This window comes from Phallusia mammillata, chromosome 4, assembly GCF_965637545.1.
Source record: "Phallusia mammillata chromosome 4, kaPhaMamm4.hap1.1, whole genome shotgun sequence".
NCBI classification, from domain to species: domain Eukaryota; kingdom Metazoa; phylum Chordata; class Ascidiacea; order Phlebobranchia; family Ascidiidae; genus Phallusia; species Phallusia mammillata.
The window spans coordinates 9,143,958-9,161,437 of NC_137255.1; the positions used below are offsets into that span (position 1 = coordinate 9,143,958).

At 40.0% G+C, this 17,480-nt stretch overlaps 1 protein-coding gene across 1 annotated transcript in view; it reads right to left on the bottom strand.

Moving 5' to 3' along the window:
• LOC145222957 (cytochrome P450 1B1-like) overlaps positions 1 to 11,301 on the bottom strand; it is a 34,852-nt gene extending 23,551 nt beyond the window's left edge. Inside the window, exons 1-3 of the mRNA XM_080089218.1 lie at positions 9,698 to 11,301; positions 8,423 to 8,748; positions 7,683 to 8,100 (exon numbers count right to left, since the gene is read on the bottom strand). Of these exons, the coding sequence (XP_079945344.1) occupies positions 7,683 to 8,100; positions 8,423 to 8,631 (627 nt within the window). The 5' untranslated portion in view covers positions 8,632 to 8,748; positions 9,698 to 11,301. The remainder of the gene's footprint in view (positions 1 to 7,682; positions 8,101 to 8,422; positions 8,749 to 9,697) is intronic.
• Between the last annotated feature and the right edge of the window lie 6,179 nt (positions 11,302 to 17,480).

The window sequence follows — 17,480 nt, forward strand, 5'->3', positions numbered from 1 at the left end:
ACACAAAAGGTGCAAAAAATGATTGGATATTGTGGGAAAAGTTTTCTGCTATTCCTCCGAATTTTGCAAATGTATAAGTAGTCACGTAGGCAATTATAAGCATTCAAAGGTCATTTCGATAATAATGTGTTGCAACCAAACCATGAAATTAAAATGCAAAAAACACGGTTTAAAAACTGTAACTTTTGTCTTATTTAGAACGACCACATTCGACCTATAAAATGTAGCACGACGCGGCGGAGGCACCCTGTAATTTTGGTTAGCACAACTGCCATGTAAAGCGCCGTTTCGCAGCCGCTTTCGCGTATTTCCAGCCACACGGAAGTCAGCAACTTTGACCTCGACTAAAAACGGAGCGAAAATTTCCGGACACTTTCACGAATCCGTGCTCAACAGAGCGAAACGATTTCACGAATGACTCCCGAAAAAACGCGTTCTTAGAAAGCAAGAAGGCCGCAGTTTTTAATTGCTCCGTTGAAGTTGCATTCCGTATGGTCTTGGCGTGACAAGCACTGTTGTGAACCGACAAGGGGAAACAAACAAGGCTGGCCCGAGCTACTGCGCTTTATATGTTGCTATAAGGCTTTCAAACAATGCGCCTCCAGTTTAAAATGGATTTTTCTCCATACGTAAGAATGCACAATCAATCATTAAGATGCATAATCAAATCATTCAAGTTTGGACATGAAAGCACTACTAGAACTTTAGACCTTTAATTTCGTAGAAACTTGCTACATTGCGTCTGGAGTGAGACGGGTTCGTTTTTCTTTGGGGACACAAAGACAAAATATGCAAACGTCTATAGCTGCAAACTGAGTTAATGTGTTTATAAACCACTAGCAAACGGGCACCAATTTTGTGCATTTACGGGATTTGCATTTGCACAAGAATTCAAACAAGCCACGGTCAGTGGATTCACGCAAAATCTATGAACCAAAATTACATCAAAAATCGTGAAACTTTCTTTGACAATTTAGAGATTTATTTGATAACATTTCAAGATAAGGCACCATCTCAAAACGTTGACACAAAAACTGCTTTACTTTATTACGTCTAAACCAACCCTTGATATTTCACGCACACACGCCAAAAATATGAGGTAAAAGTAATTTGGAAAGTTTTAAGGAACAGAAAATGCTCAAAATTTGAGAGATTTCGAAACGCTGACATTTGTGCAAAGGATCGGTAGCCACACCTCCGTTTTTAAGCCGGCGCGGCAGAAAATGTCGGAATTTGCGTGACGCGATTCGGTTTGCATTTGGACCATGACGTTGCAAAATTGTTTATGACGTCATAAAGGTTACAGGGTTGGGTTTATTTCACATTCAAGTCGGAATGCTTATTTTGTTTTGCTTTTCAGGAAAAAATCTAGTTTTGCATTATTTAACAAAGTTTGCTTTCAAAAAGACAGATGTGTAATAATTTTGATTTGCCATCATGAAAACGTTAAACGATTTGCCAAATGGAAACGTTAAACGTAATGCACAGGTACTTTCACCAAACACAGCAGCAATGTGACCAAAAATGGCCGTTGCCTATTTTAACTGCGTAAAAACTACCGGTAAAAGCATAAAAATGTACATCAAGGAAACAAACTTTAATTCAATTCAAAGTTATATTTGTACTTTAGTGCAGGGGTCGGCAACCTTTTTTGCACTGCGGGCCGTTTTTGAAACTGAAATTTTATAGCGGACCGGACATAAAAAACTACAAATATTTGGGAATAAAAACGCATAAATTAGTTTATAATTCCCAGGAAGCATGGGCAAAATGTTTCAAAGCATCTGGCCTGATAACGTATACGGCCTGGTAACAAACTTCTAGTGGACCGGCGGTTGCCGACCACTGCCTAAGTGTACAAAAGGCGGGGGCTCCAATAAGACGCTGTTTCGTACAAAGCAAAAAGATTGGTTGGCAGCGACCAAAAGCAACCTTTGACCACGAGGAAAAAAGTTCTCTCGTTTTCTTTTCGCCGGTCGCTCGACTTCTTCCTTTTTCTCTCTTCAAGTCGATGTCAAGGCGTCAGGTGGCAAACGAACCCAGGCAGGTTCACATGCCGATCTCGTAACTCAAGCCGACGATCGGGGCAGCTCGGCACGCTATCGGACAGACCACATAAGACGGGTACTGATAAGGCGAGAGCTGTTACGCGTCTTTCTCTCCCCTTGAGCCCCGTCAGACTCTGACATTTGCCAGCTTGTCGTGGTTGCCCCAGTCATTTCGCGGGGGTCCGGAAAAGTGGTTTGAAAACCGCTGGTTGAGCAGAAAGCGTTGGTGACAATTGGCGCCATTGTCAACCACCACAAATTGGACCCTTTACCGGAAAACTAACGTGGGTTATGCTTCATCGGTGTATGACCGTTTGCAACGCGTATTTCGCAATCCATGAGAATTTTAAAAAATTTAACGGATGCGAGTTTCTTATTGTTTCACCTGACTGAAAAATGCACACATGAATAAGACCAACTGTGGCTAAACCCTTTTGAAACAGTATGGACCTGCGATAAGCGCGTAATTGTCAACAATTCACCCCAACGCTTCGGCACGCTTTACAGATTTCAAAAAGTCGTTTGAAAAACTATTTACAGATTTCAAAAAGTCGTTTGAAAAACTGTTTACAGATTTCAAAAAGTCGTTTGAAAAACTATTTTTTGTAGTACAAATAAAAATGAATGACTTTTAACATATTAAAATGTTTCAGAAACTTGGAATTGCTTGCGACTTTTTTGTGTCTTGTTTTACCTATAAATAAACCGATACATGTGTAATTGAATCGCCTCTGCCAAGCCGTCGATAATAGCTCAGAAGACGGACGGGAGTGCAGCGCGACAACCAAATGTGAGAATGTTCTGTGCATCTACAAATAAACAAAGCGGCTGAACATTTTGCCCGAAGCGTAGTCTTTTGCCGTTTTGAGAATGCATCACAAAACAAAAAGGAATTTTACGCAGATGGACAAAGTCGTTGGGCGACACTGTTACCAGCAAATAATGCGATTCACTAAACGCGGTTTGGTGGCAGTTTTGAGACCACATAAAATGAAATTTCAACATACTCGCCCCCTGTGTGGTTAGAGATGTACTTAACCAGTGCTCAACATATAAAAGCGAACATTGAAACATTTAAATGTCTAAAACAGTGATTTTCAAACTATGTGCAGAGTTACACCATGCAGTGCGCCCTGAGAGATTTCCGATTGTCCCGCGAAATCTTCGCTAGTTTAAAAGTGGAAACATTATCTAGTGTTTTAGGACTTAATGACGAATTGTATGTTTGTTTGTTTTTTCGTAGAAACCAATCTCAGCACCCACCACAATAAAGTTGCAAATTAACATTGGTTTGGACCACTGGTCTAAATACACTTAGGTATATAACTGCTAGATTTTTTACATGCGATGCGATGACTCACCAACCTTCATGACGCCATCAAACATGAAAATCGCCCCGTCGGCAATACTACGGCATTTTCGCCAAAATTTGTACACCGTGCGAAAAATCGTCTACATAGAAAAATCATTGCACTCTGAAAGCCTAAAAATACGACTTATATCAATTCCATGATAATCCGGGCATCGGTGCATTATTTGGAATATTTTAAATGAGGCAGAATTTCATGACCAGCAGTAACGGCATTTTGAAAAACAGTGTGTCATTTCGTTATTCTGCAGGACGCATTTTTGGTGTAATCTATAAAATGTACTTAATAGAACAACGAAAGCGAAACTAAAGTTATTTAAAACCAGTGAACTACAAAAAATAGAGATGCTTTAAGAGATGCTTAAAATAATAACCTTTTTAAGTGTACAGATTTAAAAATGACGTTATTATTGTCAACTCCAAAACTATACATGAACATGACAGAGAACAAACCTACTAATGATTCATGCGACCATAAAACGCCAGAATTCTTTCCAACATTTTTGGGCGTTTTAGCATAGTTCTAGTCTTACATCGTAAATTTTCTATATTTGCCCGACTCGCCCTTAAACACAGATGGAGTGAGAAAAACAGCCAAGCAAGGGTGTAATTCTGAGATTATAGACGGTTTTAGTAGGATTAAACGTAAAGGTCTTTGGCAAAAACCCCGCAGGAGAAGTAACATGTTATGACAAACCAGGAAGATGTAATACAGCGTGTTAGAGAAGTTTCATGTCACATATCATGTTAGATGAAGTGTCTTCAAGCTCAACAAGTTTTCCTAATGTTTAACATGACGAAAGGAATGCTGCCCTAACAGTTGTGTGGAGTCAGCAATTTTTTCACATTCATGTTTGTTGCAATAAACCCGCATCTCCTTGTCGCCTATAGCCCATACGTTTCAAGTTCTAGCCCTTGTAGGTAGAGTATCTTGTTTTTAGCGCAAAAATTGCACAACTTGTGCACATATTAATAGCCACCGCCTTAAGAATAAAGTGCCCTAATTCTTTACCACACTGTAGAAACACAATATATGCCCCAAGTAAGACAACAGTAAAGGATGCTCATAAAAATGGATCACATTTAGCTGCAAATTTGCACATAACGATTTACACCAAGGCAGAAAAATGCATTTTCTAGGCCCGACGGTTAATTTACTGGCGCAGTGACTCCGCGACGGGATTTCGACAGCCCTTTAGTTTAAGCGACTAATACTATATGCCTACCAACGGCTCAACGACATGATTTGTCACATAAAGGGAAAGAGAGTCCCGTTATGGGAAAGATTTAGAGCGTAACCACGCCGGAATGGTGGTCAATGATGCGATACGTACCCTGCTCTGCGTTTAACGTTGCCTTAGTCGAATCAATTTCAAGCCCTTCGTCAAGCAAAGGTCCGTACCGTTGGCGGTTGTTCAACCCGCAAATGGGTTCGTTTGAAATGCGAAAGTATGCCAGCTGTGCCCGGGCACCGGTCACGCCCATTGGAGCTTACAAATGTGCTGCATTGCTCAGGCTCCCTTATTTTCAAATTTATTAACGTGGTTCAGCTTCGGTAAAGCTGCTCGGCGCGGAAATCTTGAGTTAAAACTAAATAAACCGTTGTCGCGGGGTCATGGCCGTAAAAATGATATTAGTACTTTAGTTTGAATAATAATTCTGTAAGGTATCACTATTTTCAATGCCATACTACATTTCTCTGTTTCTATAATGTTTTGGTGGCAAAATTCCTGATAGAGTGGCAAAATTTACGATTACCAAATAAGGCTTATTTTCTTGTTAGCTCATACTCTTTTACGAGACAAATGCAAAATAAACATCATAGTTCTTTTACCAATGAATTATTTTTTTTAATTGACTATGCCAGCAGAATAAACACATCTCGTTGAAATACGATTGTCCTCTAAACTAGAACTTTTACCAATACATGTTATTTCAAAGTTTGATTTCAATGAAGAAAGTCACGTTTTACCGATTTAAGGTTTTAAAACATTGCTTTATATTGGAGTGAGCGTAAACCCAGGGGGTACGGATCACCGAATCAGGGGACGCGTATTTAAGTTTTACTCTGGTTAAACTAATTTAACATTTGTCAAAAATACCACAATATCAATTTCTTGTGTCAGGTATAACGTAGGAAAAAAATCATAAAAGCTGAAAGCGTACAAGCGTCAGAAAAGTGTTAAGAACCATGGCTTAAAGTATGCGTTCGCGTGTTGCGGTCGGCCACAGTTTATTTACCGGTGATCCTCCGTGATTCCGACGCCTGACGCATTCTATTGTCTAAACTTCGGCAAACATTGCGCGCTAAACCCAATGTATTGTCTTGCGGCAATTCCGTATGCCAGATCATTCTCTGACACGCCACTAATCCTCGAAAGCCGGTTGGCATTTCAAGTCAGTGAAGGGTCGCATGTTGCTCATGACTGATTCAAATGATAATCTCCGAAACAATTTTCTTGGCATTCTAGTTCATCAGTTCAATCGCTCTTGCAGATGCTGTGTTGCCACTTGCCAGTTTTTAAATCGAACATTTTTCAGAAAAATATATCGCAATCCACAACGATTTGCGTAAAATCATTCTTCTAGTTTCGTTTTCCGCAACATTGCTGTGTTCGTTTTTGATGTTATTCATGTTTTTTGTTAGTATTTTTGTGTTAAGCTTTTATTATGTCATGTATTGTTGTTTTTGCTTTGCTACTCCAACCCCACAACCCCAACATGAGCACTTTTTACTTATTAAATAAACAGTAACGGGTCAGCCAGTGTTTAACCTTTCACTGACCCTGTCACGCAGTTATTTTTTCGTTTGTGTAACTTATTTCCTTTTTAAAGCGGGGCATTAAAGTATTAAATTGAATTGGAAACTAACACAGTATTGGCGAGGTGTATTTGAACTATTTTCGCGTAAAAACAATTTTACAAATATTATCACATCAGTAATTTGAGCTGAATCAAGTTCGTCATGCATAAGCACCAAGTACATAGTTTGCGGATGGTTTTATTGATAAAAAAGCACGTCTCCACTTGCACCCTAATATTTCATACCACGGGGCATTAAGTGGTAGACATTTGATCTATCACAACAATGCAACGACTTATTTGTCTAATGTTACACAACACCTTAGCGGGTTTGCATCTACGCCCCATAATCTACGCGACATTTTCCAATAGGATTAAAACAGCCACGAAAAGGGGTGTCAACAAAACCTTTGGCGGAAAAGCCTTGACAGACGATCTCAAGAGTTTCCATTTTCCTTATCAAAAAATCGTATGTTAACCTTTATGGTGCTTACATAATAGTTTATATCATGTTAAGCGTTAACTCTAATTAAAAAGCTTGCGTAATGGTCATTGCCCCCCGCTGGCATGTTACATGTGATGCAGACACAAGGCTTAAGGATCGGGGCTCTCGTGCAGCCTCTCCGCTGCTTAAATGGCGACCGACGGCAAACGCGTGAACTCGCCACTCAAAGATGACCCCATAAACAAACAAGAGACAGCTTTGGTCGGCAGACGCTTCCTCAAACAGAAACCAAGGCTCTATTGCAGGCCCACACCGCCGCGGGGATAGCTTAACGCGAAGCCGAGGACAGTTGCTGCATCCTAATCCTGTAAGTGCGAGTCAGGGGAGCAGCTTTTATCGTCGGTCGCGTCGCTGGGAGCTCACCTCGTTAACATACCGAGGCTGATGGGTTTTTTTCCAAACAACCGAACAAGGCGTTCAAGTCGAACCTAAGCGCGGCGAATTGGCAAATGTCACGCGAACTCAACGATACGGGTCGAACCACTGGCGATCAAACACGATAAGACAAGCGTAAACACGATAAAAATATCGAATTATCATGGAGCGGCCGGTTCGCACCGGAAGGCCATCGAACCCCAAAAGATTCACAAGCGTTGTCATAGCGACGCTTTTCGAAACAGGGAATGCCGTGCGGCCAGACAAAAGCTTTTTCGAGCGGAAATTGAAGCTGAAGTTCATGTAGGCTGATTATTGGCCGCTAAAAGGGCATTTTCTGGCTGCCTGAGGGATTTGTAGGCATCGGTGCATTTCAACAACTTAATAAATTTCCTCGAATTTTAAATGCGCAGTTTCGGTTCGGGCGAAATCAATTGAAACGGTCGCAGACCCCATGGGAACTTTATCAGAATCGTCCGTATTATTCACACCGGTTATTTGAAAAACTATTTACAATCATGGATCGTGTCAACCAAACGCATCATTAAAAATTGTTGGACGTAATGTAAATTAATGAACGTACCTTGTTTGAATACTCGTAGCGATGTCCGAACATCATGGCACAGACGAGATTGGCAACGCCAACTTGAATGATATTCTCTGCTGCATTCTCCTCTTTTGATTTTCCGCACAGTTCCTTGACCAAGTGCAATGTCTCCGTACGGACGTGACGACACAACAAACCACGTGTTTCCGACTTTGACGTAAACCGATGCAAAAGTTTGATGACCACTCGCTTCATGTCTGTCCATTTCTGTCCAAGACTTAACTCGCTGTTAAAGACGATTCCTCTGCCTTGTGAAATTTGGCGAAACGAGTTGAATTGCGGGCGACCGGAAAATACTCGACCCTGTCGTTGGAGGGCGTCCCGGATCACCTTGTAACTGTTTAGGACGATTACGTCGACATTTCCAAGCTTCATGAGGTAGATGTTGCCGTATCTGTTGAACAAAAACATTTTAATCAAATAATAACAGTTTGCTCATGCTGCATGCCTTTGTCTAATTTATACCAAGTGTACATTATTGAAATGGGTTCTAGTCAGTGGTGTGATTAAGCCTGTTCGCACCGGTTCTACAGAACTGTCTCACGAAATTTTATGAAATCAGCGAACCGATTAGCATTACCGATTACTGTCAATTGACTATTTGTAAAAGAACCGGCTAAAAAATATGACTTTTGTGATAGAACCGGCTGACAAAAAAATTGGTTATAGTTGATATATTTGAACCAATCTTTGAAAGGCGACTGTACAAAACTTACTTTTTTGCCATGGCTTGCATAGACTGCTGTGGTTTGTCGCCAAGTGACAAAGCATTGCCTATCACTGGCCAAGGAAAAGGACCTGGTATGTTCGGCCGAGAAGAGAAGTACGAAAATATTTTCCGAAGCAGAAAGAGCAGCAAGATTGAAATGACCATTTCAGCTTTGAAGTCGTCCAGAAACTCAACTACTTTGAATAGCAAAGACATTTTGTCCAATTTTCATGTGCACGATTGGTAGGAATGTTCTTCCGTCGTTCAGTTGTTCAACTGGCTTTAAACTCTCGATCCAGTTTGACAGCGCTTTTATACGTGACTAAACGTCTGCTGAAAAAAGTTACACGATAATTAAAACGACCGAAAAAAGAAAAAGTGCTAATCCAGTTGATTTTAAGACAGGTTAGGCAAATTTTGTTACAGGGGAAAAGAGGGTATTTTTACACAGATACACAACAACTAAAAATTGTCTCCCTATACCACAATATTCCACATTAAGTTTCTTGGGCGCATTTGTTAAAATGCAAGATCTATCACGGCCTGTCAAGAGCATTTCAACCTCTCCAAACATCTCAGAAAATCAAGTCAGGCTGTGTGACAGTATGTCACTGCCTCAGACATTCTTTAACTCTCAATTACATGAAAAGAGATTGTCAAAATAAGCACGACCACTGGGAAAAGCGATAAACCCGCGCTAATCTTGCGCAAACGCACGCCCTGTCGCTTCTGTTGATACTAGCCTATATTGGCTCTTGAACGAGCAATAAAGGGCTTGTTCGATGAGCTACCAAGGGCACAATGGGCCTCGTATGACGCGACAATGCTCAAAGATGATGCGGTGAGATAGATGATTGGGCCAATGACGTTCATTGATGCAGATATCAAATAAAGGGGACATGGAATAATGCGCTCAATGTGGCCACACGATGAATGGCTTTTTGGCCCCATGGGCTAGCGCACGAGGTGCTGAAAGATAGCGATTTTGGATTAAAAACGCGTTGGCAGAAGCTAAGGAATGTAGTAGACGTTTTGATTTTACTGGAATGCCCCAGGTAAGGCCTCTAGTGATCGAATTCGTGCGTCCAATGAACGGAAACGCAAAATCAACACGATAATGCTTCCAGGGCGGCCAATTAAGCAATCGGGTAAAGCCATCAGACAGATTATCGACCCCATTATAGTCAGTTTGCTCACAATGCGACCTTTTTGGCTTTGGCCACTCACTAATATTTGCCAATTCAGGAAACGCTTCGCGTGCCTATTTTGCAAACCCTCTTACTTCAATAGAACGAGTCCTTAATCCAGCACAAGGCTACATAGCAGAACTGCACGCACGGTTGGGTATGTAAACTTGCTCTACCCAGGGTTGATTTCCAGCATAAATGTCCCAGGTTGATTTTCTGACCTTGTGGCTTCAGTTCATTTGCTACCAGGCACGCGTGTACACCGCAATGCATTAGACAAAAGGGCTGCTTTTTACTGGGGTACCTGCCTGTTACTTCTGCGGGACGAACCGCAAGCAAGCAGTCATCACTTTTTTCTGACAGCAAATAAAACAAGGGTATGATGAAATGTACTACACCAATCGCATTTTTGTACATGAGTTACAAAAACAATAATAAGAGTTAAGAGAAAGCTACCGATCTGAAAACCACCAAACACTCTTCAAACAGACGTTAAGCATTGTGTTCAAGATTTTGATCAAGCATCGGTTTTCAAATGAAGATTTAAATAAGCGTTGATCTGATGAGCAATACGATAAAAACTAAAGAGTCACCTTTTCTATCGCTTCCGACCACACTTCAGCCTAAGGACTGCACGAAGCGAGTGCAAAGCCGCATGAAAAAGATCAAAGCTATTTCGCGTCGCGCATACGACGGTGTCGCATTGCCCCTCAGCACCCTACAGTACCGAGTGTTTATTTGTTCGTCTGGTCCTGTGCAAACAGCATGCAAGCCCCCCCACAAGCTCACGCTAAACGGATAGGCCCATTTCCTCAACGGAGAAAGGTAGTTTTGCGCCAATTAGCACTGCAAAGTCAGCCTGGATCTATCTGAATTGACTAACTGTAATAGTCGTCCTGTTAAAATATGCAACCGGTCTGTATAAGTTTTATTACTACTGTTTGTTTGTTTTTTGCCACGTCCGGGTCAATGCACTGCAACAATCATATTGAGCAGTAATTCCAGAATAGTTAAGATGAACATATAGCGCCTTCAATGGGCCTGGCGTACTGTGATTTAATTCCAGAATATGTAGACTTTATATATAGACACGTTTATATATTACGCCAAGTTCTTCGCGGGGTCAGGCACAATTTCACGTAGCAAATATTGATTTAAGAACCTGACGACTTCACGCCCCTCACACATGTGTGAATCGCTGCGTCACAACGTTGCGTGTCGTCAACGCCAACAGCTAAATAATGGTAAGTCACTGCCGTATAGAAATGATTTCTCAAAAGACGCTCCCTGCTAAAATTGTGCACGGCATACAGCAAGCCCGGCTATGTAAAGGTGCGATACAATCTTTAGAATAGCTGTACTCCAGCGCACGCAATTTTCATTCTGAGCCTGAGGAGCAATTTTAAATCATCTGGCATTTGCTTTATTAGTCCATTACTGAGTCGACTAAGTCAAAGTCGATTAGGCTAACACCGCACCCAATACCCTAGACTTTAAATCATATTACTGACTAAGCTACAGTGGTTACTACAATCCCAACTACTGAACTTTTACATTTTCTTTGCCTTGGTGCTCTGCTTGAATATGTTGGATGCCATAATGCTATGTAATGTGCATTTTCATACTGCAACCTTCATGACACACTAGCTTTTTAATGGTGGTACCCCTACGTTTTGGGGATGCGACGCACGGTCGTCAATTTTCGAAGTGCACCAGTAATCACCAGCCGGTTCGCACGCGAAGTCAGCAAAGCGCGGAAGGAAAAAAAGCAGCGCGCGGCCACTCTCTCTCTCATTCTCTCGCAGCCACCAGTAATAACTGAGATAACTAGTGTGCAAAGACCGCTAGGTGTTTAGAAGCCCTCGTTCGACCGTTCGCTGGAAGCCCTGCGGTTGTAAGCGGGTTTCGGCAGCTTTTGACGCATCAACGGACAAATTGTGTCATCAATCCGGCAGCTCAAAGCGGTTTCTGATAGCACGCTACGAATAGCTGAGGTGTCAAACGCTTGAGTTTCTACACCCCTGCAGAATAAACACGATTTAAGTGTGCCATCTTTTCACACTAGCAGGTGCGCATAATGGTGGTTTTAATCTGCGCCTAGTTCCGTTTGTATGATCAATGTTGAGAGCATGGCCGGGACAAAAATTGTCACTTGCAAATGTGGCAAAACAGTCGTTACCAAGGAACCCCTTTGACAGCAAATAATGGTTCGGATAAAAGTACTTTTATAACAACGACAATGATTTGATATTTTTGCAGTTGCTTCACTGCTAACTTTTTTCACATGACATTAACTTATCACATGAAACCTAAATTCCGACCATTTAATGCCTGGTTTCAGAAAGAGTATAAAAAAGAAGGGCGGGTATTGACATGTGAAAATGCTTTTGACCTGCGAAGCGATTTTTCCATATGGCTGTCAGAAATTACTAATCTTACAGGGGATTTAAAGTTACATGTCAACCTTTCTTGGAAAGTACGTTATGTTAGCGTTATGTGCTTTTTGTTTCCTGTTTGGCATAATCTATATCACTGCAGAGTGCGGAAGATGTTTTACTGCTAAATACGTTTTGCGCGAGTCTCGGAAACCAGATGTATCTCAATGAACCAAGAAACATTACTGACTGACTCTTAAAGCACGAGTCAGATTGTGACGTAACAATGTGGAAATTGTGATGCGTAACAATTGTGATTTGTGACGCAATAAAAGTAACTTGAACAGTTGGGTATATTAACAAAGAAATAAAGCGAACAATAAATGCCAACTTTTCGGAATAAAAGTTCGCCATAAACTACGTAGGCGATTCAGTTGCCAATATGAGTCATTTCAAAAAATACCACGCGGGCTACTCAGAACCTTCCTGCGGGCCACGGGTTGGACACCCCTGATTTAATCCCTACATGGTACCAATAGATTACTATGCCTTAATACAATGTGTTTGCAGATGATCCCCTATTAAGCCATGTTTTTCACGCTAAAAATGTTACCCACTATGTTGTCAGAATTGCGTTAATCGCAAAAATGCAAATAACTGCAACTGCATTTCACAAACATCTTTCTACACATGCAGTTTCTTCTTTCTAACTCCCATTGTTTCGCCACAGTACCGCTTTTTTCTTATCCTTTCTCATCAATAACCCAGGCCATTTGCGAGGTCACCCACCAGACCACACCGCACTTCAGTAAGTCGTATTTATGCTTATTTCGAGTGCCTGAATTTGCAACTCAATGATTTTAGACGGCAAGTTTATTCAACTGGTATGTGAAACGAACGTTTTTTACATGATAAGATGCATATAAATTCATGACTGAAGTGTTTATGCAGACCAGCGATCACCGCACACTCAAATATAAATCATATAGAAGGAGTTTAACCGAATCAGTCGATCACCAAGAATTTCCATGTAGCATGGCACAGGCTAAAAATCTACCGTAAGGCAAATTTACACCTTTGAACAGTATCAAAAAGAGCTAAAAAATGTCTGTACCAAAATGCAAAAAGTAGTAAAAATATGCACATAACGATTACTGATTCTTCTACGGTCTGTAATGAAAAAAATTTTTCTGCAGTTTAATGAAAAATCTGCAACTATTTTTTTTCTTCTGTGCAGCTTTCATTCAAATTCAAGTTTAAGGCGCAACCACAAAAATTGTTGACCACAATAGCGATAATCTGTTGATCATATCCAATGTTCCTTTGGATGCACACATCAAAATCACATGTTGTTTGCTTTGAAAACCGCAGTCTACACCCCCCAAAGTCGACAATGTGCAGATCAAAGTTCATTTGACGGGCGCCCCAGTGTTTACCTTTCAGAAATCTGCTGGAATTTAAACTAGGTAATACTTTGTTGGCATCACTAAGCGACCGACATGCAAAAACAAACAATACGCCTTTTAACGGCCGATTCAAAACAGTTAAATGCCTAATCGCTGGTCTGTATGCTTAGTGTCCCTGTGTCTCAAGCATTGGAAATCGCTTAGTCATTGCAAAAACGTAGGACCGACAAAGCAGTTCCGATTGCAAACTCTAAAACAACAATTCGGTTTGCTAATTCAACAAGTGCGGATTGTGTTTGCATTAAGACAGCTTCAGGACGCTGTCTCTGTGCGTTTTCAAGTTTACAAAACAAATTTATCGTTATTTTGCTTGTTTGTCAGCTAAAGTGTGCATTTTCCTACGTATAGTAGGACAAGTACATCACATACATAGGTTTGTATGTTAAAAGACATTTATTATAGACCAGCGGTTCCCAAACTGGGGTCCGCGGTCCTTTAGGGGTCCGTGAGGCAATTTTGAGGGGACCGCGAAGCGGTTGAAGTAATTCTATAATCTTATTTGGCGTCAGTTTGTGCCACTAAATAAGTTTAAATCAAAGTAGAATTGAGAATCAACTGTCTCCATTGCTTAACAATAGCCTTTATTGAATGACAACTATCAAAAATGTAATTGTTCGCGCACAATTGTAGTGCATTTGTCTTGTCTGTGATGTCACATGCTGTGTTTGGATGACTTTTATGTGCAATTTTGCATAACTAGCTAAAATACTGCAGTCAAATTTCGTTTTTATGAAACACATATTTAGGCTCAAGGACCGCGAGCCCTCAAAATAATGGCAAAAGGACCGTTTTGAAAAAAATATGAAAAAGTTTGGGAACCGCTGTTATAAACAATTACTGTTTTGTAAGTACTTTTGGTAATAATTCAAGCTAACGGTTAAAAAAAATCCAAAAAATAGAATTAAATAGTGTATATGTGGGTTTAATCCAACCAAGGCCATGAATTGTACCAAAAAGATTTTTATATGTTTGGACCACGTTGTCATTAATATTTTATCAAAACGACAAGGGCGGTTTTGAATCAAAAGATAAACTAGTTTGCTCTTGAGAACCTAGAATTTAAACCGTTTTTTAGTAGAATTGTGGTGTTTGCAAGAATAATAATACAAAAACGTGTTTTTTTTTCTGAAAAAAAACAACTATAAGTATTACATCAAATCAACAAGCAATTGTTGGAATAAAGTATATTCACCTAGTACAAGCTAACTGGCAATTTTGTTTTGGTTACCATTAATACAAGAAAGCGAAACAGAACTAATTTAAAAGAAGAACATGACTGAACAAATGGGTATTTTGGATTCCATGTTTTAAATGCAAAAGCAAGATATAATAATTAGTTTCGTCGGCCTACATCCAAGCATTAGCTTTGCAAATAACACTAATGTCCAAATATCATATTTTCCATGTCCAAATACGGCTTTAAATGCCAACATTAAGAACGACAAAGCATAGATTAAACCAAGTGGTGGATTTTATTAAAAATTGCATGCACAGCAGAAATCGCAATTCACGACGCTAATGTCCCTTCGCTGAGGTTTAGGATTTGCATTTTGTTGTGATTAGTGCTACGGAGTGCTTTCAAATCGTGCTGGGACAACAGACATGTTATGGAAGTCCGGAATAATCAAGCAGAGTCATTTTGAGTCTCGCCATTCCACATTTAAGCTAAATGCAAATGTTCAGGTTATTTTTAGCAGCAAAGCTGGGGGATTTTTTGGTAAACATTTTTAGTTTTTTTAACGACCAAATACGGAAAACCCGGGTTAAATTTAAATGTAGATTTGCCCGGATAATCAAAAATAACGCTAATAACGTGTTATAACATTCCATGACAATACTTATGTGGCAAATAACAAAAGCATATGTTGTATTGGTTAAGATGAATACATTCATATTGGGATCAGCCCTGAAGCTTCCATAGACCCGCAGCGATCATGGAATACTCATGACCTGGGTTCGAATACCACCGCGGGTTAGATTTTTCAAGCCTGCTGAGCCTTGTCGTTTGGGAATGCTTGGTTACCGACTTGATTCGGTTCAACACCTTTAATATGCCTGGCGTAATATGATGTTGTATTGGTTTTTGTAATCTCCTAGCAGTTAATAAAAACAGGCCAACATTTAACACTGGGAATAACTTGACCATTGATATTTCTCTATGCATGTGGTAAAAACAACATGTGTCAAGAAAAGTATGAGACATTTCCTTGTGTTGATTTTGTGGATTTGAAACCTGCGTCATTCAATTGTTGGTACCTTTTATCGGCTTTGTGGTTCACCAATAAAGTAATTACCGTACTATTTGTTATTTAGGCCACATAGCTTTTAGAAATCGTAACATGTTTCTAAAAAACTTGTTCGTCTAAAAAAAATTAAATGAAATTTTTTAACAAAATCTATGAACTAACTGCCTCCAATCATTATTGGAAATTTAACCCGTTAAATCTTTTTTGTATTTACAATTTTAACTTGTGTTGTGTTTTTTAAGCGGACTTAGAGCATTAAAGATGACTTCCCCCCTCCTCCTAAAAAAATAGAATTTGATGAAAGAACGTCATTTGAAAAATCAGAATGCAACCGGTTGTTCGGATACGCCTTTCTCAACATGTAAACATTTGCTTTGTGAACGTAACTTTTAGGCGAATTAAACTCATTAGTCCATTTTGGGATCTGGTACGAACCCGGAAATAACTCAAAAATCTCATGAAAACCTGCCAAACGGAAGTCCTATCGACTGCACGTTTTCTGTACTAGAGGTCATTATATCGTGACAGCACAGAAAGTTGTCGGCCCATGAAAGAGGCCCAGACCATGTTTCCATTCAACACTGAAGGGGTAGGACGTGATAGGTCGCTTATGGCGAAGCTTATAGGACGAAACAACGTTTTTGTGAATGGACAAAGACATGGGAGACTGGGGTTTTGTCACTGACCATTTGATCGTGGAATTTTCAACGCAAGAAAAGCTCACATATGCGTGCGAACTCCAGTCTCCAGGTATTGTGTGTTTCCTGGTGCTGTTCGTTCCAGCAATGCGACCACTTTTGGGGAATTAGCGAATACAGACCTATATACAAATGCTTAAATTTGAACATTTTAATATTACATCTTAAAACACACACCTTATTTAATGGGTTTCAAACCCAAAAAGCTTCTCCGGACGAATTCCAGGTAGTTTTTTATCCCCATATTTCAGGCTCCCTGGGCCACTCGACCAGGTTCCTACCAGTTTTGCACGGTTTGGCAGCTGTTTCTAGCACCTTGCCTATATATCAGCGACTAGAGATTCATTTGTTAAAGGCAACATTTAAATCAAACATTAATGTAAAGCTTGCGTCTTGTTATTTGTAAGTTGTAAAGTAAAAACAAATCGTTTGCAAGATATAAACCATTCGAAGAGTTTTCCAAAATGAAGCCGTTTTTGTAATAGAAATAAACAACTCTCATAATAGTACAAAAAGACTTGAAAGAAATAGACATTCTTGGGCTTTGACCAAAATATACTCTACGCTTGCCGACATACTTATATTTAGGCAATAATTTAAAACTTTAACTTGTAATAGCAGGGTAAAGCTTAGTGTAGCTATAAATAGGAAGTTGTGGAGTCAAATAATAAAACAAAGTCTATGAAGGTTAGGAATAGACGTGGCTATCCAAAACTTGTTAAACTGTTCCCAATTGTGTGAAGATATCTTCGAACAATTTGGGAACAGTTTAACAAGTTTGGGGTAGCCACGTCTATTCCTAATCGAACCCAGGACACCCCCGGGGACGAATCCCGATCAGTTTTTTTTATGTCTGTATATGGGTCAGGCGCGCCAGACCATTCGGCCAAGTTCCTGCCCTTGTGCGAAGATATCCTCGCAGAAAAATATGTCATAAAGTTCTGACGACGCCTAGTGGTTAGTATTTTTAGGAATGACTCCATGAACTCTGTTTTATAGGTTTTTCTTCAGATACGATTATGTTTAGATATTTTAAGATCAACTTCATCCAACACATTGTATTTTTTAAATTAATCCAAAATTTCTTTGCCAG